This window comes from Oreochromis niloticus, linkage group LG13 (assembly GCF_001858045.2).
Source record: "Oreochromis niloticus isolate F11D_XX linkage group LG13, O_niloticus_UMD_NMBU, whole genome shotgun sequence".
NCBI classification, from domain to species: Eukaryota; Metazoa; Chordata; class Actinopteri; order Cichliformes; family Cichlidae; genus Oreochromis; species Oreochromis niloticus.
Genome location: NC_031978.2, coordinates 16,339,717 through 16,367,305, shown reverse-complemented (window position 1 = coordinate 16,367,305; position 27,589 = coordinate 16,339,717). Strand labels below are relative to the sequence as shown.

Genomic DNA, 27,589 nt, shown 5'->3' with positions numbered 1-27,589 from the left:
CTGTCGCGTTTCTTCTGAGATGAAACCTATGTACCCGACGGGCGGGGGGGTTGTTGGTGTCATAAAAAGGTGAATTTAAGAAAAGGAAAGAAAAAAATAGGTTATTGAGTATGCATATATCTATATGGTTTTATAATTCGGTTGGTAGTTATTCCATTTGCCTCACAGAAAGAACATAAAAGAACATAAACTTTTAATTCCACGTTTGGCAGGACTTGGCGTCCCTCTGGCAGCGAAATGCAGTATGACATTGTTGGAAAGGGATAAAAAGGTTCTGCTGGATTCTGCAGTACACATCAGACAAAGTAATTGCTCTGCACGCATTGTAACAGAAATTGGATTGGTGTGATAAAGTTTTGATAATATTAACTGTGACAGGAATAATTTATGCTGTAATTTAAGGTACATAATGGAACTGTGTGGCTGTAAGTGGTGCCTGGACAAGTGTCTAGTGACCTGCATATATTATGATGAGACCACAGGGAAAAGACTTTTAGTATTCACACAGGGAACTTTATTTTTTGTGATTTAAGAGCGATCTATTCAGTGGTACGATGGGAAATCATACCAGTTATGTAAATGCCACATTAGCTATGAGTGGATACGGGGCACAGTTAGACTCTTAACAATGCTGAAATTAATAATTAAGGGATACCCATACATTTCTGCTCAGAGATTATGCTCAACAAAATCAGTCATTTCACTTCCTCCAATTAAGATTCTGGTAATACTACACTACTGATGCATTTTAATTTGTCACACCACCTGCTCTTTTCTGTCAAACTTTTATTTTCCTTTTTTCTGCTGTCTATCAAGCTACAGATCTACTGGTAAACTACCTCCATGCAGACAGTAAATCTGGCTTTGAATAGAACATCTGCGATGGGATGAATTAATAGCAGTGACATGTCACCGCGCTTCTCGACTGCTCCTTACAAAACCAGGGAAAATCCCCTCGGATTTGTGTTTCATTTTCTGGTTATTGTTTGGAAACAAACACTGGAAAAGAAGAGACCCACTCAGTGTCATGTTGTCACTTTGAAAGGATTCCCAGTATGGAAGAAGTCTGAAGTGAGGTCTTGCGGGATATTAAGTATTTTCTTTTGACTGAAGCTGCAGGGAGTGGGGAAGAAGATGACTTTGACAGGATTCAGTCTGAGGCCAGCAGGGGTGCATGAGTCACCAGAAGTAGAAATCTTATTCAGTAGTGATTCATAAAACTTTACCTGTCTTCATTTTCATGAATGCAATTACCTTAAAAACTTATTTATTACACATTAAATCAGAAGGATTGTAAGTGGTCCAGGATCAAGCGGCCCAGTTGATTGATAAGTCTGTACTCCGATTGCCCAATAATCTCACTTGGCACATCTTAAATATGAGGTGTGAGCAAAAAGTCCTGAGAACAGGACCATAAGAATCAAAAGCCAAAAAAAGCAATGACCGCAGTGACTCCAGCTCAGGGTCATGTCCAATTAGGGGTTGGACTTTACTGAGGATTACTGATGTACTTGTACTTAATATAAGTATTTCCATGCTGTGCTGCTTTCTTTTACTCCACTACACAGTAGTTTGTCTTATTTACTTGAACTTAAATTCTTTTGCTGACAAATTGCAATATTGTATCTCAAGCTACAGAGCAATAATTACATTAAAATTACCAGCAGCTCTAACATTAGAGAGAGATATACATCAGTAAATCAGTAATTATGATCCATTAATGTCATGCATATATGATTCATAAAACTGCCATACTACATGATGAGTACATTGACTTTACGTAGTTTAAATATATTTTAACTATACAAGCTTTGCACTGTTTAGCTACTTAAGTACGTTGGTAAATGTTTACTTAGGTAAATGCTTCTTTCAGTTTGGTCGCCGCAACGAGTGGATACTTGTACTTTTTTTTTCCACATTACAAAACAATTATCGGTCTGGTTGGTTGTAGGTAGTCACCAACCAGTATCTACTGTAGGGACATGTGACTGGGCCCCAAAGAGCGAGGCAGGGAGAATACTTGTCATTTTTTCTCATCATTCATCGGCTTAGGCACAGTTAATTGCTCCACAGGGGAAGACTTAACGTGAACTGTGATGTGTGCCATCTTCTTCTTCTTCTTTAGCCCACTCAGCCTCCCTGCTTGTGTTGTAATGAGTCAGACATGCCACCTTAGACATAGTCATGACAACTATTCTTGTTAACCTTGCAATTGTGTGTTAAATTAGTCTGAACTTTTAAGTGCCCTGTTAACATAATGTGTGTAGCCTAACCAGTTATAAGTCTAGCAACAGTGGGGGAGTGTTGTCACTGTGTTGACTCAGAAAAAACTTGGCTGATTAGACAGAAAAGTAACAACTTCAAAGGCTTGGAGGTGTTACTAGAATAGAAAGTGTCGCAGCATCCACCTATCCATCTATGTGTCTGTGCATCCACGGAATGTGTCTGTGTATCCATCTATGTACTGCTCTCTCTGTCTATCACCATTATTCATACCTGAAACAGAAAACAAGCCTGTTTATGTTTGCAATGATTTCAGAATGAGGCAAATCATTCAATAACCTTTTTATCATGTTATTTAAACTTTTTTACATTTTTGCAGGCTGAAGTACTGTATGATGAAAAAAAAAGGAAAACTAGGGAATTAAGTGAGGGAAAAAAAATGTAATAAGGTTTCAGATACAATTATAAGTTCTGGTATGAATGTTAAAATTTAAGTTTTCTTTCTTCCAATTTACCTGTCACAATAACCACAGTTTCTTGTTGAGTGCTAACATTGTGAAAGCTGCTTTTTTTGTACTTGCAATATCTTGTGCTTCAGGTGTACAAACTCAGTCTGTTTCTGGATCGTGTCCTTGCAGTGTTACCCTCCATGCCTGAGGCTCTGGCTTACTCGTGGGCTGTTGCACATTTACGGACACTCGACATTTCCCAGGGGCTTGAAGAGAAGGCTGTGGACCTGTGATACCTAGCAGCAAAAAGCCACACTTAACCTAGAATATATCAGTTTGTTGTGTTTTGTTATTTTTTTTGTAGCGTCCACTGAACTATGACCTGCCACTCAGTTAGCGCTGCTGTAACAGCTGGACAGTCACATTTTGCTGAAAATAATATTGCCCTCTAGCTGCCATATGTATGTATGGTAACGCTGACACTATGAAGCGTTCAGATGGAACCACCTATAGGTTAATGTCGTAGACTAAGAAAGGATATGATGGCTGATATGGCTGAAAAATATCCCGCAACCCCACAAAAACACTGTCAGCACCTCTTTACAGTCCGGTCACATGCGCTCATCTTCTCTGTGCTGGCACGATCCCAGTAGGGTTCCTACCTTCTGTCTCGTAGACATACTCAAAGGCTGAATGCTTGGTAAGGCTGAACACATGATACACATGCACCCTCTCACACGCACACATCCACACAGGTGAAGACGTGCTACGACACGTACACGCTGTGGCATTTAAGCTCTTGCTGTGCCTTAGAGGACATGCTCTAATATTCTCCATCTCTCCACGCTTCCTTCTCTTCAGCTGCTCTCGCTTGCTCTCATTCTGTCTTTGCCACAAGCCATTTTCTGCCACCTCTTAATGTTCCTTATGTCCCATGGGGGTGAGGAGCTCTCTCTAATATTCTCTCATCCTTCCATCTCCTGTCATAATCACCTCCATCTATTTTCTCTCCTTCTCTCCTTTTCTCTTGTGTCCTTTGGATATTCTCCGAGAACATTCAAGGTCATGGTCACTCCCGAAGAGGCTGCGATTAGATATGAAGGGTGGGGTGCCCTTCCAGTATCTAGAACATGCTGTACAACTCACATAAGCTAATCTTTCTTAACGGGGTTTAATTTTGCAGTTGTGTGACTCTCATAGTACATAAGTAACACCCCCCCCCCAAAAAAATCTTTTTATGAATTAATGATGCTGTAAAAGCTTTTAGGGAGATTTTTCAGAAAGGTTGTCCTGTGAAATCTGTAACGGATCCCCACAGGCCTCCTCTTCATCTCCCACTGACAGATGCTCATTTTAGGATCTGTCACCCTGTCAGACCTGAAAGGCTTTCCTCCATAACGACCCCCTTCCCACTCTCTCCCCCTGTCAATCACTGTTTCTGTTGCCTAGGTACGACAGTTTGTGGGCATCTGTCTCTTAAAGGCCACAAAGGTTGAATGAAGTCAATTCTTAGGGTTGTATACTGATTTATGAGAATGCATTTGTTTTCGGGATTCAAAAACAAAACAAAAAAACTGTTGTGGGGGTGAGCAGGTTTATTTACAGTCGTTTCTTGGTGTTATGTAAGATGAAATAATACACCATATGCTGTCTGAGGAATAGGTAGGATTTCATATTAGAGCATTAGTAGTTAATTCTCAGAATTAGCAGTCAGTAGCTATAAGCATTATTATATAAGCATTTCTGTGTGTTCCAAACCCCTACATGTGCCTCACTGAGACACTTGGGCCAAATAGAAATATAAAACTAATGGAATATACAGCTAATACTAATTTCAAACTTGAAGATTTGTGTGCATTTATTATCAAAATAGTTGACCTGCGGTTGTTCGTGCAATCCTTGCAGCTCTAGATGGCTCTAAATCTGTGTGGTCAGGTATTGCAAAACATGCCAGCAACAAATTAAGCGTGACTATGCAGAATTTGGAATGCAGAAATCCAACTCTTGTTGTTGTGGCTTGTTGCGGGCTTGCACCTGTTCTGTTGACATCGCCAGAGTTCATTTTAAACAGAGTCAGCGCTCTGAAAGTGTTACATTTCACACCGTGTTTGTATTTTCATGCATCAAAATTGGGCAGAGTCCCAGCAGTGTCACATTGCCAGTTTTTGCAATGTTCAAAAAACTTCTAATAAATGAGAAGCTTTCACGTAATTTCTGCCACAGACAAACAAGCGCACATTTTTTTATTTTAAAATAGAGTTGCTACTTGCTCCGCTAAACTTCTTTTCTTTTGTCTTTAGGAGTTTCCACCAGCTTTTTCATACCAAACAGTTACATTTTGCCTTTTTATTTATTGCTGAAGACATTATGACTTTGGCAGCAGGCAAAAGCAATAATGGAAGAAAAATTAGGAAGTGGGAAGAAAGTATCGTTAAATTCAGGGATGTGAGGAGAGTGCGATGTAGATTCTAATCTGTAATTTCACCACGCATGCATTGTTTTCAAAGTTTTCAGTGATTTATTGGAAACGGGCTGAGTCATGCCCAGTTCTCATGCTTTTCTCTAAAATCACAATATTTGAGACTTCTGCAGGGAGTTTTTACAGACCCTGTGATGTTATCTACGTTAGTGGCCGACATCTTTGCCGGCATTTTGTGCCTCTGTGTAGTGCATTATGTGTTGATTACCATGCAAAGTGTCCTGGTGGTTTACATGCTCTTTTTTGTGGTCAGCTGTTTTTGGGAGCAAACACTCGCCTTGTTGTGATTTGGCGCTATATAAATAAAATTGAATTGAATTTGTCCCTCTACTCTTTCTGCTTTTTCGTACATTCCCTCACATCCACTCTGACAGATCCCCAGATGCAAGGTCTTTTCCCAACATTGCTTGTGATAGTGTATGTAACAGAATAAACATGTAAATGCTGAAAATCCTACTTCTTTACCTTTCATGGCTTTTAAAGCAAAGCTTTTTGGTGGATGAATGATAATGATTATTCTTGAAGGACATGTTAATGTCCTTCCACCAAGTCTCTATTCAACAGTTCCCCAGAGACCCCAGAGAACAGCTACTGTGTGACCTTGGATGGTAACACAAATTGAGCTAGCTGTGAGAGCGAGTCAGCCGAGATATGAGTGGAGAGAAAGGAGACAGGATTGTGTTGCCTAGTGCAACATTTAGAGCCAGCAGTGTTTTCCCTACTCGATTCCAACCAGATAATTCAACCTCATAAAACTTCAGATTCTTTTCTTTAAAAAGGAGCTAAGACATATAACAACTGTTAAAAAGAAATAGATGTACACTAGACAGATGAGAAGTATAAAACATTACCGAGATAGTCTAACAGTAGTGGTAGACATTTCATTACAGGGGACTAGATGTAGTTCAGTACTCAACTCCTCCATCTCCTTCCCAATAGACTTGGCTAAAATAAACTCAGTCTATAGTGGATTTAAATAATGGAAAAAAACCCCGACACACACTGATGCACAACTCACTCGAGCTTCAGCTCGTTTGCTGCCTGTTTTTTGTCCTCTGTGCCTCTCTTAATTTAAAATTATACAGTGGAGAAGAGAGTATTATAAAAAATAAACAGAGCTCCAGCTTTAGAAAAATAAACACAGTTTTGAAACCGCACTTAATTAGTAAAATGCTTTTGTAGTGAAGGTGGCAATTAGCAATCACGCCAAGGGAAAGTCTGTTCAGAGGTTAGCTATCGGCAGACTGATCATCAGACAGTGTGAAGTGGACTTTCAGTGCCTTGAAAGCCTAGAAGTAAATTGCTTTAATTCAAGGTTGCCTCAAAAGCAAACCAAAAAAATTGGATTTTTGGTTTATATTTTGATTTCAGCAACGTGCTGCTAATTGCATTGAGGCTCTTAGGTCTCTTTCCAGTCCGTTGGTCATATTCTGAGCCTTAGAATTTGTTTGGCTCCTGTTGTTAATAATCACGTACTTTCCGAAGCTGCCCGTGTATTCGATAAGAACACGCTGGCATGAATTGGTATGCTTGTGGTACCTCTGTTCAGTCTCACGGAGCGAATCAGTAGTCTGGGTTGAGTTATGCAGTCTGTGGCTGGAATATAGAGTGCGGTGTTCTGACAGGGGATATCACAATGTGTGCTGATGTATGGGTGTATGCCATCAAAGTTTAATGGAGGTTTCCTTTGTTGACATTCCCTCAGAGAGAGGCTCACACTTCTGCCTCACGGTGACATACGATTCTGTTTCCTAGTGCATCTCAATCTGCATTGACACCATAGACCCGTGACTGATAATGTAGGAGTGGATGTTATGAAAGCAAACACTTGGAATTGATGTAAATGCTTGCTCTGCAGTGCAAACATTGTGACAAGTTGATGAGAAAGGGAAAGCTATAGTGTTGCATCTCTTTTCTGTTTCACTGACAGGTCAATTATTCAGAGAGAATCTGTATAGAATATGAATTAACATTTAATGTTCTTCGTTGTTTTGAAGTCTGTTAAAAAAATAAAAACCATATATTGTATGTGTTTGGGGATTAAAACCATAGAAAAGCAGAAACTCTACACTGGATTGGCCAGAGATTTTCTTGGCTGTGGACCTCTGAAATCCTTTCTGGCTGAGGCATCAATCACACATTTTGGAGCTCTTCTTTCTGGCTAACCCAACGAGCCAGGCTGGATTAATGAACAAGCTTATCCTGATGCCATACAGTACTGATGGGCATTCTTGACTTCCCAAAGAGGTTTCCTACTCATGTAATCTTTGGAAACAAATCAGGATTCCTAGAAACCCTTCATGACACTCTTTATTGTTTCAATTATCTCTAGAAGCTTAGTAGCATACATGAATACATGCATGCATACGGTTGTATGCACCAGCAGCAGCAAGATACATAGTAGGACTGCCTCCTTTGTCAGTCATCTTACACAAGTCATTTTTAAACTGTGAGAAAAACTTCCCTTACCTGGATGACTAAGTGGATTTCTAAGTTAGCATCTAATGATAGCTAGCTTGGTTAGAGCTTTGTCACCCAAGCCTCGAGACTGGTAATGCTTTTCCGTAGCAACGGGCAGTAGCTAAGGGATCACTATCTGGTCTCTGGGCTTGTGTAAAGAGGACTTTAGCAATCGATTTCACAGCGGTTTCCAGCAACCACTTTCAACCAGTTGGGGAGTACTAATTTTTTCTTTGCAACCAGTGGTTGCTAGATGGTTGTTAACCAGTCTCTTGGCCTGTGTGACTGAGGCCTTAGCAAACTGCATCCATAAACAGGCATAGGTCAGGTGCAAAGAAATGTTTGGGCTAAAAAGACAAAAAACTGCTTGGATGGTCTGTACCACATTGCAAGCCATAACATCAGCCACCAGAAGCACAAACACAGTGGAGAGTTCCAGTTTAATGACTTAAAGCAGTGGAGGTGAAGGCAGGCATCAACCAAAACTACCAAAACTTTTTTTTTCTATTTTCTTTCTTAGTACCAGGCTGTAAATTGGCTTTTAGTGTTGTAAATTTGGGAGCCTATGGCGCTGACTGGCTTTTAAAATATTGTGTTTTAATCAATGTGTGTAAAAACTTTTTCTGTTAAATTTTAGTTGGTTTGTCTACTGTAAAGAAGACATTCCCACATTGTGGTTCTTATATGCAGAATGTCTTTTTAAAATTAATTTTAGTGAAATCTAAATGTGTGTAGGCGTGTCTTTAACCCTTTCTCAATTTACCATGGAGAAATGCATAACTGTACTCTGTCTTGATCAATTAAAAGAAATATGGTAGAAACTGGGGAGCCATGAGTCACTGACCCCTTGACCTCATACTTGGCCTTAATGTGAAGTGATTTCTCTGTATATTGCCACCCTACATCACCTGCCTGCGAGAGTCCGCTGTCATCTTGTCACAAAGTGCAGTTATAGGACAGAGGAAGTCATTAGATAGGATCCTTGTTGGGGAAGGAAGTCATGTGTGAAATTTTGGCTCAGTTTTAGGGCGCTTCCGATGGCGAGCTGTGATGGGCTCTTAAAATTCTTTAGACTTACAAATCAGCTCAGTGTGTCAGACTTGCATGTGTGTTTATATGTGTAAGTTAGTGTTATTATGTGTTTACAATTCTGATCGTGTCATTTGAGAGCCGCCACCTTTAGCCTGCTTGCAGTAAGACAACCTGAAACCCTAATGCTTTCAAGTTCACACACAAACACATACACCCACACACGCAGACACACACATGCACAATTTGTTGCTGCCCTTTTTACACTTGGAGTCTTCTAGTGTGCCTGCTGAAGTGCACCTCGGAAAGCATTTGACAGATTTAGCTTAGCACTTTAAATATAGAGAGGGATACGCCAATGAAAACCTACACGGCTACTAAATAGAAAACATAGACATCATGTCCGAAAGCTGCTCCTCGGACATGATGCTGGCATATTCCAGTTGATAAGAAATGTGACTCACCGATGTCATTTAATCACATGTGAATCACTGAATGTTCACATAAACAGCCCCCCAAAATAATTTTGAGGTATTACAAATGCAGGAGCTATACTTAGTAATCCTGCTGCTGAGGTTTCTTATTAAATTTCTTTTTGGAAGTGGAGGAAATGCCCCTTCTGCTATTACTGCTGCTGTAGTTTGTCATTGCATTTGCCTTGATTTGAAGTGGCGGATGCTCAGTTGGTTGCCCTTGGTAGATCATGGTTTTGAGGTCAACAGTTAGCCCTTATAGATGAGAGACACTGAGAGTGAGGAAAAGTGTAGTGTATGGGGTGTGGGGAGGGGTGGGCAGCAAAACACAGTTGAATAACTGGGTCATTTTAAGATGATGACGCTTCTCATCTCTTCAGCTCAGACCTGGGTATTCACTGTTAACTGCTTTGTTTTCATTTTCTGTGTATTTTCTTGTGTTTTCTGTATTGCTTTAATTCTTTAGTGCATTTTACTGAAAAACTGAGATATTATAAGATTAATGACTCAACTCAATTTTCATTCTTGCAGAGCCAGCAAGCATTGCGCTGGACTGGAGGCAGTTCTGGCCCCAAGTACACATGGTTGATGAGCACTATACATGTATTTTTGGCCTGGCATTGCCTCACCCACTGAAAAGTGGTGCTGATGCAGAAGTAAACTTAAATCTGCAGTCTAAGTGTATAGAAATGAATAAAAAATATCATTTGTCTTATTTTATTTAATGAGTTTTTGGACTGTTGCTACTTCTGGTTCTTATTTAATATATACGAAGGTCTTTGACCATGTTATGAGTACTTATGTTACATAGTTTTTCCACCAAAGGGCCCTCTGTAAGCAGTACAACTCTGTAAGTGCTGACAACATATGTGTGTCTAAAATGTCACAAACACAACAACTAGTTAATCCACACAGAGTTGGGCAGAGTATCATATTATATAGTATATTATCTTAGTGAGAACTCATGAATAATTACACATAACAAATGGTAGGAGAATCTAATTATGTTTTTTGTGTCTGAAAGAAAAAAAAAGGCTGATATATAATACCAATTATCAGTATCAGAATTGGTCTTAAAAATCCAATATCTGCCAAGGTGTATATGTTACTATAGGCTACTGTAATTGAGAAGTTAGTTATGGTGCCTTTGGTTTGCCAGGCAGATATGTGAAGTCTGAAATACTGAGATAACAATAGCCAAAGTGCCAAAATCGATGCTTCATAATGGTAGTCACATTTCCTTAGACTTACAGATCCTCTTGTGGTTTGCAACCTTGTTTTGTGGAGAACTTTTTTTTCTTTACTCTGTCTGAAACAAAGGGTTGTGCCAGTAACATTGCACTCCCATAGTATTGTCAGATTCAGAATGTACAGCAGATTAGATTCTCCTGTATTCATTGTATTTCTGTCATTCTCTAAAACTTACGGTGTGGTATTAGATCAGTGACCATGCTACTAGTATGAAGTGTTGGCATACCAGACCACAGATGATTAGGTGTCTGCTAATGCAACATAAACGCCTTGTCTACTATCACCTCCTGAAAGTCTGAATCAGTTCTCACAAGTAGTGAGAAAACATGTCCTGACTATTTATTGTTACAGAAATTACAGAGCATCATTACAGAAATCAATATGTAATTTTTAATGCATTTTTTTTACATAAGGAGTAGTACTCCCACAAACAGGTTAAAGTATAAAATTGATTAGATCCTCTTAAGAAAATAAAAAACTTGTGTAAGATTACTTAGTTTGGATTTGATGCTCAACAAGCATCTGCCAAATACTATCTATGACCATCTTTTGGGGTAAAATACTCAACAAGGCAGCATTAGAATGAGATAATACCCCGTAATAGACTACTACCTCTTCTATTTAGAGTAGTGGTGACATTATGGTAGCGTTTCAGCTTGAGCTTTCTCTTTGTGTCTTTTGTGTGGAACCTCATTGATATCTTTGGCTTGTTTAGTTATTCTTTCCCTTGACCTCTCTGGGTTCAGAATTGCCATCATCCCCTGTTCAAGCAGGGAACTATTAAAAATGCAATGAGGAGTGGGTGGGTGGGAGGTGTTTACCTCAGCCACAATGCGCTGGATCAATACAAAGGACCCATCACATGAAAGTTATCAAGCTCCCATCATCAATAATAAATGGCCCAATCAGCAGGGATATTGAGCTTCTATTGTGAGATGGCTGAATGGGAGAAGGGATCATCGGAGAGGAACTATTATACAACGCTACATTGGTCAGCTGTTGCGACGATGATTGTGATGATCACAGTGAGGATGATGATGATTTGAACCCTGATGTTGCTGCAGGGGGGTTATTGCGGCACTTTTTAACTGCTGGTGTGGAACAAGAAGAGACATGCATGTGCTCATAATGAGGTGTTTTCAAGCAGCTTCTGAATTTCTTTTATACTACATTTGAAGACATGAGAAGAAAATGATCCTGTTTTTGTGTTTATAAGATCCACTTAACTCATTTATAGCAGTGTTTTGAGACTCAAGTCTTTGCAAGATATTAAAAAAACATGAATAACTGCAGGGTTCTTGTATTGATGTTATCAATGGAAATGATAGATAGTCGCAGTAACATAACAGACAGCAGTCTAGCATAATACATTGTTTCAGTGCAGTAGCTTGGGAGCACATGTTAACACTTGATAGTTGTGGTCCTCTCTAAGTGCTTCCTCTTGACACCCTAAAACACACACTGTTGTTGCTCTTCTCATCAGCTTACCAATGTGCACCCTTCCTTTGCTCCCTGTAATTGTGCTGCCTCCTTTTGTACACTGCCTGTGTTCAATACGCGGTATTTGCTGACATGAGAGTTGGCATTCATTATTCAGCGCGTGCTATTTGAAAATGTCTACCCATTCTGCAACCTGCAGGAGGCAAGCCACTATTTAATTACAGATGCTGTAACTAGTGTTGCAAATTGTGTCCAGCCCAGATGAGTGCAGCGCTTTGTTTACTGTAAATTGTATTAATGAGCATAGTGGAAGTGCATGAAAGTAATTTCTCTTTCTCTTGTCTTCTTTTTCTCTCCTTAGGTGGTGTTAGTCTTTGCACTCAGCATCGGGGCCCTTGGAATATACTTTATAGACTCCTCAGAGTAAGTGTCAATCTCATGACATAAGGGTGTAATTTCACTCATGCTCCACCAGCTTTACCGATGACAACTTTAGATTAAATTAAATGTGCGAGCACAGTTTTTTGTTACATGCATTTATTTTGGCCTGCGTGCTGTATCTGAATGATGGGCGCACATGTGTGCTTACTCATCTTCGCAGAGTGCAAACGCACATATCAACACCCCCACAAACACTCAAGAAGCAGCGATGCTCACACGTACTGTACGGACACACGCGCACATACACACATCTGCATCGGAGGATTTGTCAATGGGAGGCCTGTCAGTTTCCATGGTAACAGAGATAGGCAGATACTGTATGTGTTTGGGAGCTTGTTCTGTGTGCGAGTACGAGTGTGTGGGTATTGTCAGTTTATGCGTATCCCTGGCTGGCAGTCACCCAGAGACAGATTGCAGGCCTGGCATCTCTCCGATATCCATTGCAGCTACTTTCACACCATTCAGAGTCTAACTGTACCTTTTGAAGGGATAGTTTTCTGGTTCTCTCTAGTAAAAGATATTGTGTTATTAGCTCTGGCAGCACGTCCCATAGCTAGACTACACTCAAGATACAAAATTATTGGCTAAAAAAATACAGCAGCTCAAATGAAGAGCCAGAAAACATTTTACTCAACCTAATTCTCTTTGTCAGGAGGTGTGATAAAGAGATAAAGGGTTCCAGTGTGTATATTATTACTGCTCAACAAAACCTCTAACACGCTGTATGTTTATATGCTGTATCAGAAGTGTTGTTTTGGGGGGCGGGGAACATATTTTTGTATCTTCCTTTTCCATATGCATCCTTGTAACCATGTAATTGTTTGTTAGAAGTTGATGCTGAAAATCAAGATTAGGAATGCATGACAGTGCCCTAAAAAAACACACAGTGACTTTGGCAGCACTTACTTTTATGCATTAGTTATTAACCAAAATAAATCTGCAGTGGCTGCGGGTAAGGGAATGTTGTGTTATCCTAACTTACTGATCATACAGTGAAGAAACCGGGTGCTACTATTTCACCATATTTATTCCTTGAAGTAATGCCTTGCTTCTGTAGTTTATTTTTGCTTTATTACTGGTGTTAACTGTGAAATTGTGTCTTGAGGGAACCGAGTCTGAAACAGGAATAGAGATGCAAATTTCTCAAAAGAAGTAAATCTGAAATGCAATCCAACTTATTCAGTCTTATCTCTTAGCACCAGATGAAAATTATTCATGGGATGAATCCACTCAGTCATTTGTACCTCAGGATAAAAACCTTTACTTCTTCCTCCACATCTTTTCATATATATTCTGTGTTACCCCCGACCCCAGGATTCTTTCTAATCAACCTTTTTGGAATTATTATTATTTTTTATTTATTTTGACAAAAAAACGGGGATTCAAGATACAATTTTACAAGTAAAATTCCTTGATGGATGATTAAAAACGAAAATAAAAAATAACAATCACAGAACAACTGGTTGGCGTTCATTACAGGATACTTTAAAGTGAAATGTGGTCTCAAAAATCCTTTGGCAGCTGAGCCATACCGTTACATAACACTCATGCAAAAATGATCATATTTGGAGACAATATGTGTAGCATATTGCATCACACATCCATATAACTGATATAACTGTGTACTCTGCACACATGTTGGCCACTTCATTATGTACACCAGTTTCAACCCTTAATGTAAGTTAAGGTTTAAACTAATCAAGCACTAATCGGGTTAAACTAATCTGGTTAAAGTAAACGTGGAAGTAACTCGGTGCATGATCTGTTGAAGTTAAAACTTAGCATAAGGATCAGTAATTTAAGTAAGTTTGAACAAGTTGTTGGTAGCATACGGGCTGCTTATCTCCTGGGATTTTCCCACACAACCATCTCTAGGGTTTGCAGAGAATTTTCCAGAAGGAGAAAATATACACCGAGTGGCAGTTATCTGGGTGAAAATGTTGTCTGGTCTGATAAGTGTCGATTTCTGCTGTGACATTCACATGTAGGATCTTAAAACAAAATGACAGCATGCATCCATCCTGCCTGTATCACACACACACACACTTTGAACTCCTGAGTACCAATTGAGTGACGTTTGAAACCACAGCCTGCCTGAGTATTGTTGCTGTCCATATTTGTTTCTTTATGACCACAGTGTTACCCAAGTTCTAGCGGAATAACATGCCAAGCTCAACCAATCTTAAAACTGGTTTCATGAACGTCACAGTGAGTTCACTGTACTCAAAAAGCCTAAACCGTCACCAGATCTCAAACCAACAGAGCACCTTTAGGGCAGTTCTGAAGGCCAAAGGGGGTCCAACCCCCTATTAGTAAATTATAAATAATGAAGTGACTGGTAAGTGTATAGTTTGCATTCTACACTCAGTTATACTTATCAGTTATCACATAGTAATAAAGTATAGGTTATGCTCAATGTACTTAATGTCTGAACACCAAACTTAAAGGGTTAAAAAAGAATGTATAGCTGTAGCTTTCTTTGGACTATTTCACCTTTGAATGTTATAATGCAAACTTTAAGTGTATTTCTTTGTGACTCAGCTTCTGAGAGGCACTGACATGATGTCTCTATGCTCGCACTAAGCTGAGGCTTTCTCCACCCTTACCGTCGTCATTAGCTCAAGCTTGTCATTTGTCACGTGTGTACTTCCACTCAGGGAGGGGGGCTACTAATCAACCTCGAGGAGCTTCACTTGACACTTTAGCATTTCACATCTTAAATAGGACCAGCCTTGTGTTATGGCCATACTTTCACTACAGCAGCTGAAGCCTCTTGTGTGCTCTGCGCCATTTGTTACATGTCAGGTGACCACATCCTAATTCTTTGTCAACTGTCTTCTGAGAAAGACATCTTTGTCTCAGCAGCAATTTGCTCTAACATCTAATTGCAAACAGTATCTGAAAGTTGCAGCTGTTGACCTCAAAATAATCCAGGGCGTGCATTGTGGTGGCCATTGTGCAAATTACACGTTGCATCTACGCTACCTGTCACTTGCACCTGTCGCAAGCTTTACATTTTACTCCCCGTTTTTGGCTATGATAAGCCCACGCAGGCCAACAAGCTTCTACACAAGGGCACAGTTGTGGACACACATTCTTTCTCTCATTATCACCCTTTGTTTGATGTTACACACGCATGTATGTCGGATATAAAAAATAAATTCATACATCACAATGGTGAGACTCGCATTCTTCTCCTCCAAATGCTCGCGTTTAAAAAAGCTCCTCAGATATGACCTTCTCTCCCACCAGCATCCCCGCCACTAAATGTTAATGACTGAGAAATCAATGAGCGCAGATTTATAGGTCACTCTTTTAATGGCAGCAATTACTCCAGACTCACGGACTATTCAGGCTCAATGCCTTGCTTTCCCAATCTGCTATTTTGGCCATGGGATGAAGTGAACATCCTTCTGAAATTGTCTGTGAAAAAGGCAACAGTAATGGGAAGGATTATGGTTCGTTCCCTGTGGTGATGGCAAAAAGAGACATGCGGTGGAATAAGTGCATGTGGGTTGGACCTCGTGAGGCTGGAGCTGCACGATGGGCTTTTATATCTACTTGAGTGATGTAGGGAAACCCCGTGAGGCCAGGACACACATAAGGGTAAAACACTGAAGAAAATGTAGCTTTCTGGAGGCCCAGGTCGCAGTCTCCCAGGAGCTGTTTTGCTTCTACCTTTCTGCAGGTGGGACTTTTCCTGGCAGGAGTTATGTTGGCCAATATTCTCCACAGATGAAAAAACAGCAAAGGCTTCTGTGGAAGCAGGTAGACAGAGTTTGAAAGCTGAGAATTGATAATTGGATGCCCTCCCAGTTGAACAAATATATTACTTGTCACTGACTTGGAAACCATGTTGTTGTTGTTAAGCAGATTGTTTCTTATGATTTTTTTTTTTCCGAATGAATGGTAATGTAGCTTTAATGAAAAAGATTGTCCATCTGTTTATTTTCTCAAACTGCTTGTTTACCACAGTGCACATATTAATGGATGATAAGGCAGTGCCTTTTCTCTTCCTCTGCGGCAGACTTCACTTGCCAAACTGATGCTATTTTGGTGATGTTTTCAATGGGAGGATACTGCGTCCTCTCCCGCCCACATCTGAATCTGCTTTAATACCTTGGCCCATCCTTCGTTCTTCATCCCTTTTTTTTTCTCCCCTTCCTCTGTGCTCCCATGAAACAAAGAGGAATGTAGGACAAAGTCTCTGCAGGCTGCTCTTAAAGGGATGCCCTTGTTCCTGCTCCACTTCTGTTTCTATTCTCTCCTCTCTCGATCCCTCCACGTCACACATGCATGCTTCTGCATGCACATGCTTGCACAGTCACGTTAATGTGCAGAGGTGCACGTCTGTATAGGCATACAAACTCAATTTTGCCTCAAAGAGGCTTGAAAAACAGCATCTGGTGCCCGTAACTCTATCATTGGTGTGTGATCGCAAAGAAGCAATGCCTGATTATTCATTAATAGGGTAAGGTGAGAAATATGGCTGAGCACTGAGGCAAGCACAGGCGACTGTCACAGTGAAGGGTAGCCTATTAAAGGACGCTGGGTGTTTGCAACACCTGACTGTTGTGTCTAAGTTGAATCACTTTGTTTCTGTGTGGATCAGTGAGGACTGTGTAACTATGAGTAGGATTAAGTCATAGTTGACACCATTCCCAAGTGGATTCAGACTTAATCCACAATTTGCAGGGTAAAAGAAAAATGACTCCCATCAAGTTGCAATTTTCATCAATGTACCAAAATCTCTCCCACTTGAGACAAAAATGGCATTTCATTATTTTTATTCAAACTCTTAGGGGGATTTTCTCTTGCTCGATAACTGAGCGATTATCAACACTTGAATGAAAAGAAAAACTATGAGAAATTATTAAATGTCAACAACGTTTTTGTGAATGTTGTGGAACGTAACAGCACTGTTTGGTCACAATGGAGCCTCTCTCCTAGACTGCTAAAACTAGGCTATTTAATTACCTTTGTTATCTGCATGTGGCCTAAGAAAGAGTCTGAAAAATATTCCTGGTTCACATTCGAGAAAGCTATAGATGTGACAATATAGCATAACAGTCTTAAAGCATTATTATAATGACAGTTACCTTGTGTATCCTGTGCATGCACTGCATCATGATTAAGGTCTAATGAAAGAAATGACTGGACACATGATTAGCCAGGTCACTTGGCACTTTGTTTGTCAGTTTGATTGTTAAAGTTACCATGGAAACCTGCTGTTACAAATGGCCACATCTTGCCATGTTGATGCTAATAAACAAAGATGTTCTTTTTTCATCTCCTAATCTTCTATAAGTGGAAGCTATTTTAGACACAGCATGGGAGCTACTCCAAAACATTCAGTTTCATTTAATTAAGCCTGCATTAAAATGAAATGTTTCAGTAGTCTCTGTCAATTCATATTTTCCAGGATGATGTTGTTGTTAAACAGGATAAAGTCCTATAAATAAGCTCACTGCATTTGTATGCTGCAAAGTACTGAACCCAAGCGAAAGATTGGTGGTTCGATCCTGGGAAGAGACAAAAATGTAGCGACTCCTTGTGAATAAGGAAGGAGAGAAAGTAGTGGCTTAGTGTAAATAGAGGTAATAAATGTTTAAATGTAACCAGAGCAGAGAAAACTGGACAAATCTTGTATTTGCGCCTCAGAGGACCAGCTCGCCTTTTTATAAGATAAGAAAAAGTATTACCTGTGTTGAAACAGTGCACTGTGAGAGACACACTCACCGAAAACTTACAGAATTGAAGGTTATACAGTCGTCTTATGAATAACAGAAGACAAACTGATTATTTTATATCGGAAAAAAAGTGTTCATTTTTCTTGATTGGTCCTCATCTAGATACAACGTAAAACAAACTGGTACAAAATTATATATACCATGAATTGCTCTCAACAGTTCCCATGACGATTGATCGTGAGGTTCTCCCAGTTGACCTTTGGTGAGACCCGAGGTATTCTACAGTCTATAGTCTATTACAGGGCTAACATGGAGAGACAAGAAATTGGAAACATTGTAATCTTATCTTTTCAGACAATTGAAACTCTCTGAACACACAAAGGAAGTTTTCTATCACTTACTGTGAATGATCTGAAACTGAATTTAACTATGGCAGAATTAAAATAATAGTTTATCCATTATAGAGAAAATCTATTTTAAACTGAGTTTGAGGAGAAATGTCTTTTTGATAAGAATATTGCAATAAATATTATATAAATGTTATATAATCAACTCAATGAAATAATTCCCAGAAAATTCTTGTTAACCATGTGACAAATTTATTTTTTTAAATATTAATTTGTATTATTTTTGTGATATTTGCTACATCTGGCATTTTTCTTAATGCAGTTTATTGCTCCAAACATTTTTGTGCAATTTATTTAGCCCTTTCAGGAGGAAAGAAAAGCACACAGATGATGTAGAAGCCTCAAAAACGTACAAAATCTCATGCAATAAAATTGACTAGGCATTAAGGAGTTAATATTTTGTCCTTAAAGAAGGTTGTTTTACATGAATAGGTGATAATGCCCTGATTAAATGACCTGAAATGAGACCAAATAGGAGTAGGACTCAGCACAGCCGACTTAATTGCTTGACGACTTTCATCAGTGAGCTGATAAAGACTTCCACTTTCTGAATAACCACAGTTTATCATCTCTTAATTAGTTTGTGTTCAAAAGAAGAGTTGCTTGTTTCATGTAGTTTAGCTTTTGTGGCTTTGCAGTATATTAAAAATGCGCTGAACTGTTGATTTTCTTTTTGCTGCTTGCATTATATGAAATTGTGCTTTCTTTTAAAGGTGAGCTATTTTCATTCACAGACAGCTTGAGACTAAAATAAAGTCTTAATACAGGATACGCCTGCAGCAGGAGGCAAGTCATTTGCACTCACATTACAAAATTGAGTTGTCTATTTTTAGCTTCCCTGGAGGGATTTTATTTGTCCGTTGCCCTTGTCGTTGCTAAAGTATTTCTTATTTTAGTAATGGTGCCTTGACCTAAATCAATCAGAGTACCAACCTGGCCTTCTTTCAGCTTCACAGACCCCTCCCCGCTGTGCCGCTTCCCTGTGCTGTCCTCTGGAGAAATGCTGCACCTAAGCTATTAGACGTTTGGTTATTATCCCCGACACATCCGTATTTTTCAGCCCGAGCACATTTATTAACACCTGGTGACTTTTAAAAAATGAGACTCAGAAAATGCAATAATCTAAAACAAAGAGTGCGACATTTCTCGTGTATGAAGAGTGACTCAGATTTGGTGTGTGTTGCACGGTGATTGTAAGCATTAGTCATGTCAGCAGTAGCGTGTTGTTGTTGTTGTTTCCTCAGGGAGAAACCTTGCTGTTGCTCCTGCAGCTAGCCAAGGTCATGTGCAGGCTAACGAATGACTGGCTCCTGCTGACGTACTGAAGGTGTTCGGGACTATTTTTAGATCATCATCATCAACATACTCTGTTGCCCTTGAGACGCAAATGACTTTTTGCCTGTCTGGCCCATCTTGCGGTGGGTTAGGTGGTATTCAGAGGATTTTGATGCTTCTACCTTTAATATCCTGCGAGATTTGCCCCTAATTGTTATTCTGCTTGTGTGTCTGTGTGTGTATACATGTGCATACCTAGTCCTAGCTTAGGTAATAAGCACAGTGGGGTTGGAGACGAAGAGGAGTTTTTCCACTGTCACTTTTACATCTTCGGCTCTTCTCCCTCTTATGTCACAACCTTTCTTCTCTCCTTGTCTAATCTCTACATGTCTTGCTGCTGTCTTTCTTTCTCTCCCACCACCCCTGCTCCCTCCTCTTGCTCCGTCTCTCTCTCGTCTCCTCTTCCTGTCAGGCACGATGGTGTAACCCCAGGCTGTGGCAGAGCTTAAGGAGTAATAAGACCTGTGGTGGGCAGATCTATTTTCTGCAGGACACTGGCAGCATGTGGCCAGGAATCCCTTGTGATTGCAGAGTGTGAAATGACATTGAAAGCAGGAATCTGGATTTTGTCTTGTCTTACACACTCTTTGTGTGGGAAGGTGACACAGATAGTGGGGTTCAATAACAGAAGCACCCGTGCTATTGCTGGGCAATGCATAACAGATTAAAAGGCTTATCATCTTTTTGAATAGTTGTTTAGGTCAATAATGAGTGAATTCATGGGCAACCCACTTTTATCCCATGACAAATTGATAACATGTGATGTTGACGAAGGCATATGCAGTGGCACCTGGACATGGCTGCAGAATTCTCAAATGTGAACCTATTTTTAAGGGATTTTGAATTGAATTTTGTCAGGTCATAGTTTTTGCTAATTATTTGCTTTCGTCCTTAGCATTTAACTTTAAGGCTTCATTAACTATTTCATGGCTACTTTTGAGCTGTGAGACTAAAAGTGTTAACGTGACATTGCTGCACAGTACAGGGTGGGCCATTTATATGGATACACCATAATAAAATGGGAATGGTTGGTGATATTAAAGTCCTGTTTGTGGCACATTAGTATTTGTGAGGGGGCAAACTCCTCAAGATGGGTGATGACCATGGTGGCCATTTAGAAGTCGGCCATCTTGGATACAACTTTTGTTCTTTCAATAGGAAGAGGGCCATGTGACACATCAAACTTATTGGTAATGTCACAAGAAAAACAATGGTGTGCTTGGTTTCAACGTAACTTTATTCTTTCATGAGTTATTTACAAGTTTCTGACCACTTATAAAATGTGTTCAATGTGCTGCCCATTGTGTTGGATTGTCAATGCAACCCTCTTCTCCCACTCTTGACACACTGATAGCAACACCGCAGGAGAAATGCCAGCACAGGCATCCAGTATCCGTAGTTTCAGGTCCTGCACATCTCGTATCTTCACACCATAGACAATTGCCTTCAGATGACCCCAAAGATAAAAGTCTAAGGGGGTCAGATTGGGAGACCTTGGGGGCCATTCAACTGGCCCACGATGACCAATCCACTTTCCAGGAAACTGTTCATCTAGGAATGCTCGGACCTGGCACCCATAATGTGGTGATGCACCATCTTGCTGGAAAAACTCAGGGAACGTGCCAGCTTCAGTGCATCTTGCATTGAAATCTGCTGCAATGACCCGGTTACTGTGTTCACCAGATATCAACACAATTTCGATCTGCTCCTCACGTGTTAACCTCTTCAACATGTCAATGGCTGTGAACAAAGAGAAACTTGTAAATAACTCATGAAAGAATAAAGTTACGTTGAAACCAAGCACACCATTGTTTTTCTTGTGACATTACCAATAAGTTTGATGTGTCACATGGCCCTCTTCCTATTGAAAAAACAAAAGTTGTATCCAAGATGGCCGACTTCTAAATGGCCACCATGGTCACCACCCATCTTGAGGAGTTTGCCCCCTCACATATACTAACGTGCCACAAACAGGACTTTAATATCACCAACCATTCCCATTTCATTACGGTGTATCCATATAAATGGCCCACCCTGTATTTTAAACTTTTAAAGTTTACACGTTGTCTCCAGGCTTTCATTGGTTTCCTTCTGTCATAGGAAGAAACTTGTTGGGTTAATTTTCCTTGATCAAGGCACAGGCTTAGACTTGGAGCTTGTTCTCAGGTGTCGCCCGCTGCTCTCTTACTTAGGATTATATGCTATGAATGAATTTTGCCTTAGGTTATCCTTTATAAATCCCTAACTTTTAAAAATTCCATGTCTGAAGAAATTTTTGTTGAGTTGCAAGGGGTCTGTTTGAGGAGGGGTGTCTCAGAGTTCACTCATCAGAATCAGTCCTGGTTTATGTAAATGGTAAACGGACTCTTATATAGTGTTTTTCTGCTCTCCTGGAGCACATAAAGCACTTCATGCGACATGCCACATTCACCCATTCACACCAGCACTTTCTTCTATGCTTTTCAGTGCTTTTTAGCTAACATTCACATGTATTCATGCTCCGATGGATACATCAGAGAGCAACTTGGGGTTAGTATCTTGCCCAAAGATACTAAGCATGCAGAGCCAGAGATCGAACCGCCAAACTTATGATCAGTAGTTGACCTGCTCTACCTCCTGAGCTACAGCCACTAGAAATATAATGACCTGGCATCTATTTCACTGCCAAGGAACTCCTGAGTTCCTCAAATCCAAGTTTAGCAGGAGTAAATTGAATAGTAATGCCTTCTTTTTCTTGCAAAATCTTTTTCGTGTAATTTCTTGTTTTCTATGGTTGACATATAGACAGAAAATTGTAATACAAATGAATTGCTTCTTTATGTATAGTACATACTGTGCCAAATTCTTGGGTCAGCTGTAATTTCTTTTCATTTCCTTTCATACTTTCTTGTAATTTTTAACATGGTCTCCATGCTTTGTTACTATTAGCCACTCGCAAAAACACATAATATATTCCCATCTCTTTACTTGAATGTATAAAGACAACAGTTTGAAAGGCGTACAATAGTATTTTGTTACAAGTAAGATGATTTCTAAAGAGCTATTAGCTCAGCTAACTTATCTCACTATTGTGCTCAGTGTGCGCTTACAAAAAAACTCAGGAAACTGGATAAGTGGAAGACTAAATATCGGGCCTAAAAAAACTAAAACAACACTGAGATTTCAGCCAGTGGTGTTGGGATCTTGACAAAATGCATGTAATTATGAATGCAGACAGCATCCGATCCATTTTTCAGCATGACAATGATCCCAAACACACTGCCAATCCAGTAAAAGCATACTTGGAGAGAAAAACACAAAATTGAACACTATCAGTCATGGATTGGCCTCCCTAGAGTCCGGACCGCAACATTAATGAGGCAGTGTGGAACATCATCTAGACAGAAACACAACAAACGGCAGCAGACAGTCAAAAAAGAGATATTTGCACGTATATTTGCACGTTTCAATAAATGACATTTTTCTAGCAGAATTCTGGAACAAATATTTCTACATAACATCCCCTGAATATTAAACCTGGCCTCACAATATAAAACGGTCTCTCTGGCTTTTTAGCTTCTAAATGTTCCACTTAGTTTATCAAGTAGCTCCTCCTTTGTGTATCTTTCTGTGATGCTCAGGTACTGTAGTGCACAGTCAGCTTTTGTTTTTTGGCTGGGAACAGCTTTCTGCTGCATTTAGTGCAGCTTTAGATTAAATTAAAGGAATACATTATTAAAAAAAATGTTGCTTTAATGTTAGCAGACAAAAGATAACTTTCTGTATGCGTGTGATGGCACTCAATTCTATGACTGCAGTACATCGAATCCATTTATTAGCACACGTGTATTAGGAGTATGGCTTCATTTTTATTTGTGCTTTTAAAAATGTCCACAAAAGAAAAGCCAAGGGTGGCAAATCTAATGCAGGGAGAGGCCGAAAATACAGTGGACTTGAAAAAAGTCACCTGTCTGTTCTTGTTTTTCTTCCTTTGTAGTTCACATTGCCGTAATATGCAGTTTAAAATTCAGCCGCTCTATAATTGGACTGTACCCACGTTGTACTGATGAAATCATCTCACTGTGTCTTCCCCCTACTTTAGTTAATGATGAGCTTTGCTTTCAAATGATGACTATAAAATGACTAAACACGAGCTCTCGGTGTAGCCATTGTGTTGTTTTTCTAAAGCGAATAGACGGCAGATTCAGTGAACCACATGAGCCCTGCTGCTGCTGCCATGCTTACTCTGTATTGTCAAGAGTCAGTCACATGACTTTAGTGGTTATTCAGAATTAGGCCAGAGCTGGGCCCAAGGGAAAACTCCACAGTGACCGCTCCAAATGGTGTCTTCAGTATGCACCATCTGCATGTGTATAAATGTGTGCTTATGATCATCTGTGCTTTTACGTATTTGTTAAGACACTGACTTGCGCGTAGGTCTGCAAACATTAGCTAAGGTTGGACTTTCACTGTGTAGATGTTTAGGAGGCCTGTTACAAGATTTGCGGATGAATGTTTTGGATGCCAAATACTTATTATTTACTTATTATCTGTGAGCTGCTTCAGTTTGATCTGATATCGCGTAGAGATACTTCTAGTGGTACATTATTTTAGCTCCAAGGATTAGATTTTTAAACAGTTGCTGCATAAATTAGACTAATCCATATCATCCTGGCACTCAGCATCAATGTCTAAAAGATCACATCAGTTTTCAGGATATGCCCAATGTATCCAACAAGGTCACGTATTAGAAGTTGGATCATCCTCTTCGAGCAATCTTTCTTCTCTACTTAGTCAGCCATTATAAAAAAGCATCATGTGATCAAGGGTCTGATGTTAACTGGAAGATGATTAAGTTTCACTAATCATTACCTTTGGGGGTCTCATTGTGTGGTAAACTCCATTCTAAATCATACACTGCATCCCCATGGGCCCCCTACATACACATGTAGACTTAAACATTTAACTTGACTTTGAACTGTGTGCTGTGGTAATAGCCCAGTGTGTCTTCCCTCACCGCTCTATACATTCCCAAAAGGTCGCCTATAGTCAGCCACACTGTTATGCATATCCATGCTTTTCCCCACAGTGGGATTTCGTCATTACTCAAGAGCAAAACACTATAGGCCCATGACCAAGTGAAGAATGGGGTGGGCACAGAGCCTGTTATTGCTTTTGTTGCGAGCACCAACTCGCTAATGGTTAATCATCACGCGGTAAATAAGAAGATGGATTATATGACAGACCAGACAGTTAATAACTCATTCATCATCATCTGCCTTTTTGAAGAGTAACACCAGGCCAGTGATTGCAGTCTCCACACATTCTCTTCAAATGAGGGACTATCTTTTGGAACATTTGTGTGTGGCAGATGCGGAATAATTTATGCGTGTTGAAAGTACTGTCACATCAAAGCGAACTCCACTTTCAGTATATTTTCAGCCGTTTCATCTAGATGTGATTGACTCTACAGCTAAGCCATAAGTCTTTCATCTTGCTCTATGACCCGCCCCTCCCACTCACTCCTCGGACTCAGTCGACGTAAACACCATCACTGCATTGAGCTCAGTATTACGGGAGATTTCAGTTTTATTACAGTTGTCATAACTCCATATTTTGATCAATTTATTTCACATTTACTGACTGATAATTGCTGTTAACTGATAATTCTCTCTTTCTCTAGTCCTATAGAATCCTGCCAGAACTTCTACAAAGATTTCACGTTACAGATTGATATGGCCTTCAACGTATTCTTCCTTCTTTACTTTGGCCTGCGGGTAAGCCGGTACATGCACAAATGCACAAATGGTATTCACAGCCATATAGCTGTTGTTTTATCTTCAAAAAACCTCTTTAATGCATCTGACTTCATTCATTTACTGCTTTTTATTGATTTTATTTTTATGATGGCATAAAAAAAACAGTTACTTTGAGACACAGCAATCTTGTAGGACAACTGACATGCATGTGCAGTCTTTTACCTTAGTCACCTAATACTCAAACAGCGTGCCTTTAGTTTAAGCTGACGTTGCTGTAACAATGTTCCTAGCGTGGCTGTCATGCAAGAGCAGAATTCCGATGGTGCAAATGCTATCCGGGTGCTTGACATCCTGAATAAGGAAAAAAACAACCAAACTCATAAGCTGCTTACACCAACAACCATTTGCATGACTCAGCAAGTAGGGTGAAGCTTTTGTCATTGTGTATAATAAGTCAGCATTGTCAAAAGAAGACACAGCAGTTTGAAGAGCGGGCTGTGGCAAAGTCAGGATGTTTTGTGCAAAATTAACCTTCAGTTGTCGCCTTTTTTCTTTTTGACAGTTTATAGCAGCCAATGACAAGCTGTGGTTCTGGCTGGAGGTCAACTCAGTGGTTGACTTCTTCACTGTTCCTCCTGTGTTCGTCTCTGTCTACTTAAACAGAAGCTGGCTTGGTAAGTTTCCATATCCGTTCAATCTCATAAACTTATAGCTCTCACTCTATCGACCCTATTGCTTTTTCTTTCCACTTATTTTTATTCATTTTCATCCTCACATTTGTGTCTTGCTATTCCTTTTTGCCCTCTGTCTTTGAATGCCACCCTTCCTTTTATCTCCTCCTATCACTCCCACCGTCTCCCCATCACTGGGAGCAAGTCTCGGAGGCTCTCTTGCTTGCGGCTACAGTCAATGTTCCCTCATCATTGAAAGTGACAGGGCTGGGTTCCTCTGATGTTTCAGGGAACACAGACACAGCAGAGTGGATGAACTAATGGGAGTGAAAGTGACTCAGAGTAGGGCTGTGGCTCTCGGTGACTCTGCATGTTTGCGCTTCATATTCATTAGTATTTGGTCCGTTGAGGCATTGCACCTGGGGTACCTCACAGTCCTGTACCATCTATTAGACTCATTCACATCCATGCGAACAAAAAAAATGCACATGTAAAAGCATGTGATATTCCCATACACACTTATACACACTCTCGCATGAGCAGACTGGAAAATACCCTAACCTGCATTACATAACGACCTACTTTTTTTCCACCGTGTTTAGATGATGTGACCTAAATTACATTGCAGTGAAAACAGTTTCTTTGTAGGTGTGTTCTTTTTTGGATGCTCTGCCTCTCCGCTAAAAATCTCAAAGACGACGCTCGTCCGTGTCGGTCTTATCGTGTCGCTGGAACGCGAAAATTGTTAAGCGAGAATGTTAAGTTGTAGTCACACTAATACTGACATTTAGCCTTCCTTCGAATTGGCGTTTTTGTTGTGTTTGTCTCCAACACTCTTTATCAGTAACAGTAGGAGTGCTCAAATATTAAAATTAATTAAATGTGACCATTTCAGGGTGCTCTTAGTGTTCACTGCTACATTTTTAAGGATTTCACTGAGTTTTAAAAGAGTAGAGCAATTGATATTGCCATTGGCAAGGTCTTTGTTAAATTTGACAAGAAGCACGAGGGATCACTCGATAATGCTGGTTTTCCTCGTTTTTTTTTTTTTTTTACATGCCCGCCAGAATCACTGACTCTGTGAAGTAATGTGGGGCTGTGAATGTTTGATCTCTGAGTCGATGAGGGTTTCTTAAGAAGCGCACAGTGGCTCGCGAATTTCACACGGAACAAGCTGTGTAATGAATTAGACATGGCCAAACCAAGTAGTCTGGTTTCATGATGCAAGGTGTCCTCATCTCCTCCCCAGAAGACTGTTGGTGTTAGGGCCTTGATGAGGATGATGAAAGATTGTGAAATGGTGGTCTGGCTGCTGGCTGATGCTCTGTAATGATTATTAAATATCCTGCATGCGGACTTGATGTAGGAAAGAACAACACCTTAACATATAATCCAGCTTCACTGCGAGCTGTTATCCTTAAACAAAATGTGCGGATAATGTTTTTTTATTTAAAGATGCCCTAGATTCCAGGGCTCTTCATTATTTTTAAATGGGGAAACTCA

The 27,589-nt window shown here is 40.0% G+C and overlaps 1 protein-coding gene across 37 annotated transcripts in view; it reads left to right on the top strand.

The window, feature by feature from the left end:
- kcnma1a (potassium large conductance calcium-activated channel, subfamily M, alpha member 1a) overlaps nucleotides 1-27,589 on the top strand; it is a 147,979-nt gene that overhangs the window by 58,596 nt on the left and 61,794 nt on the right. For all 37 annotated transcript variants that reach the window (XM_025897359.1, XM_025897358.1, XM_025897367.1 and 34 more), the window contains exons 3-5: nucleotides 12,166-12,227; nucleotides 25,340-25,433; nucleotides 25,978-26,089. In XM_025897359.1, coding sequence (XP_025753144.1) covers nucleotides 12,166-12,227; nucleotides 25,340-25,433; nucleotides 25,978-26,089 — 268 coding nt within the window. The remainder of the gene's footprint in view (nucleotides 1-12,165; nucleotides 12,228-25,339; nucleotides 25,434-25,977; nucleotides 26,090-27,589) is intronic.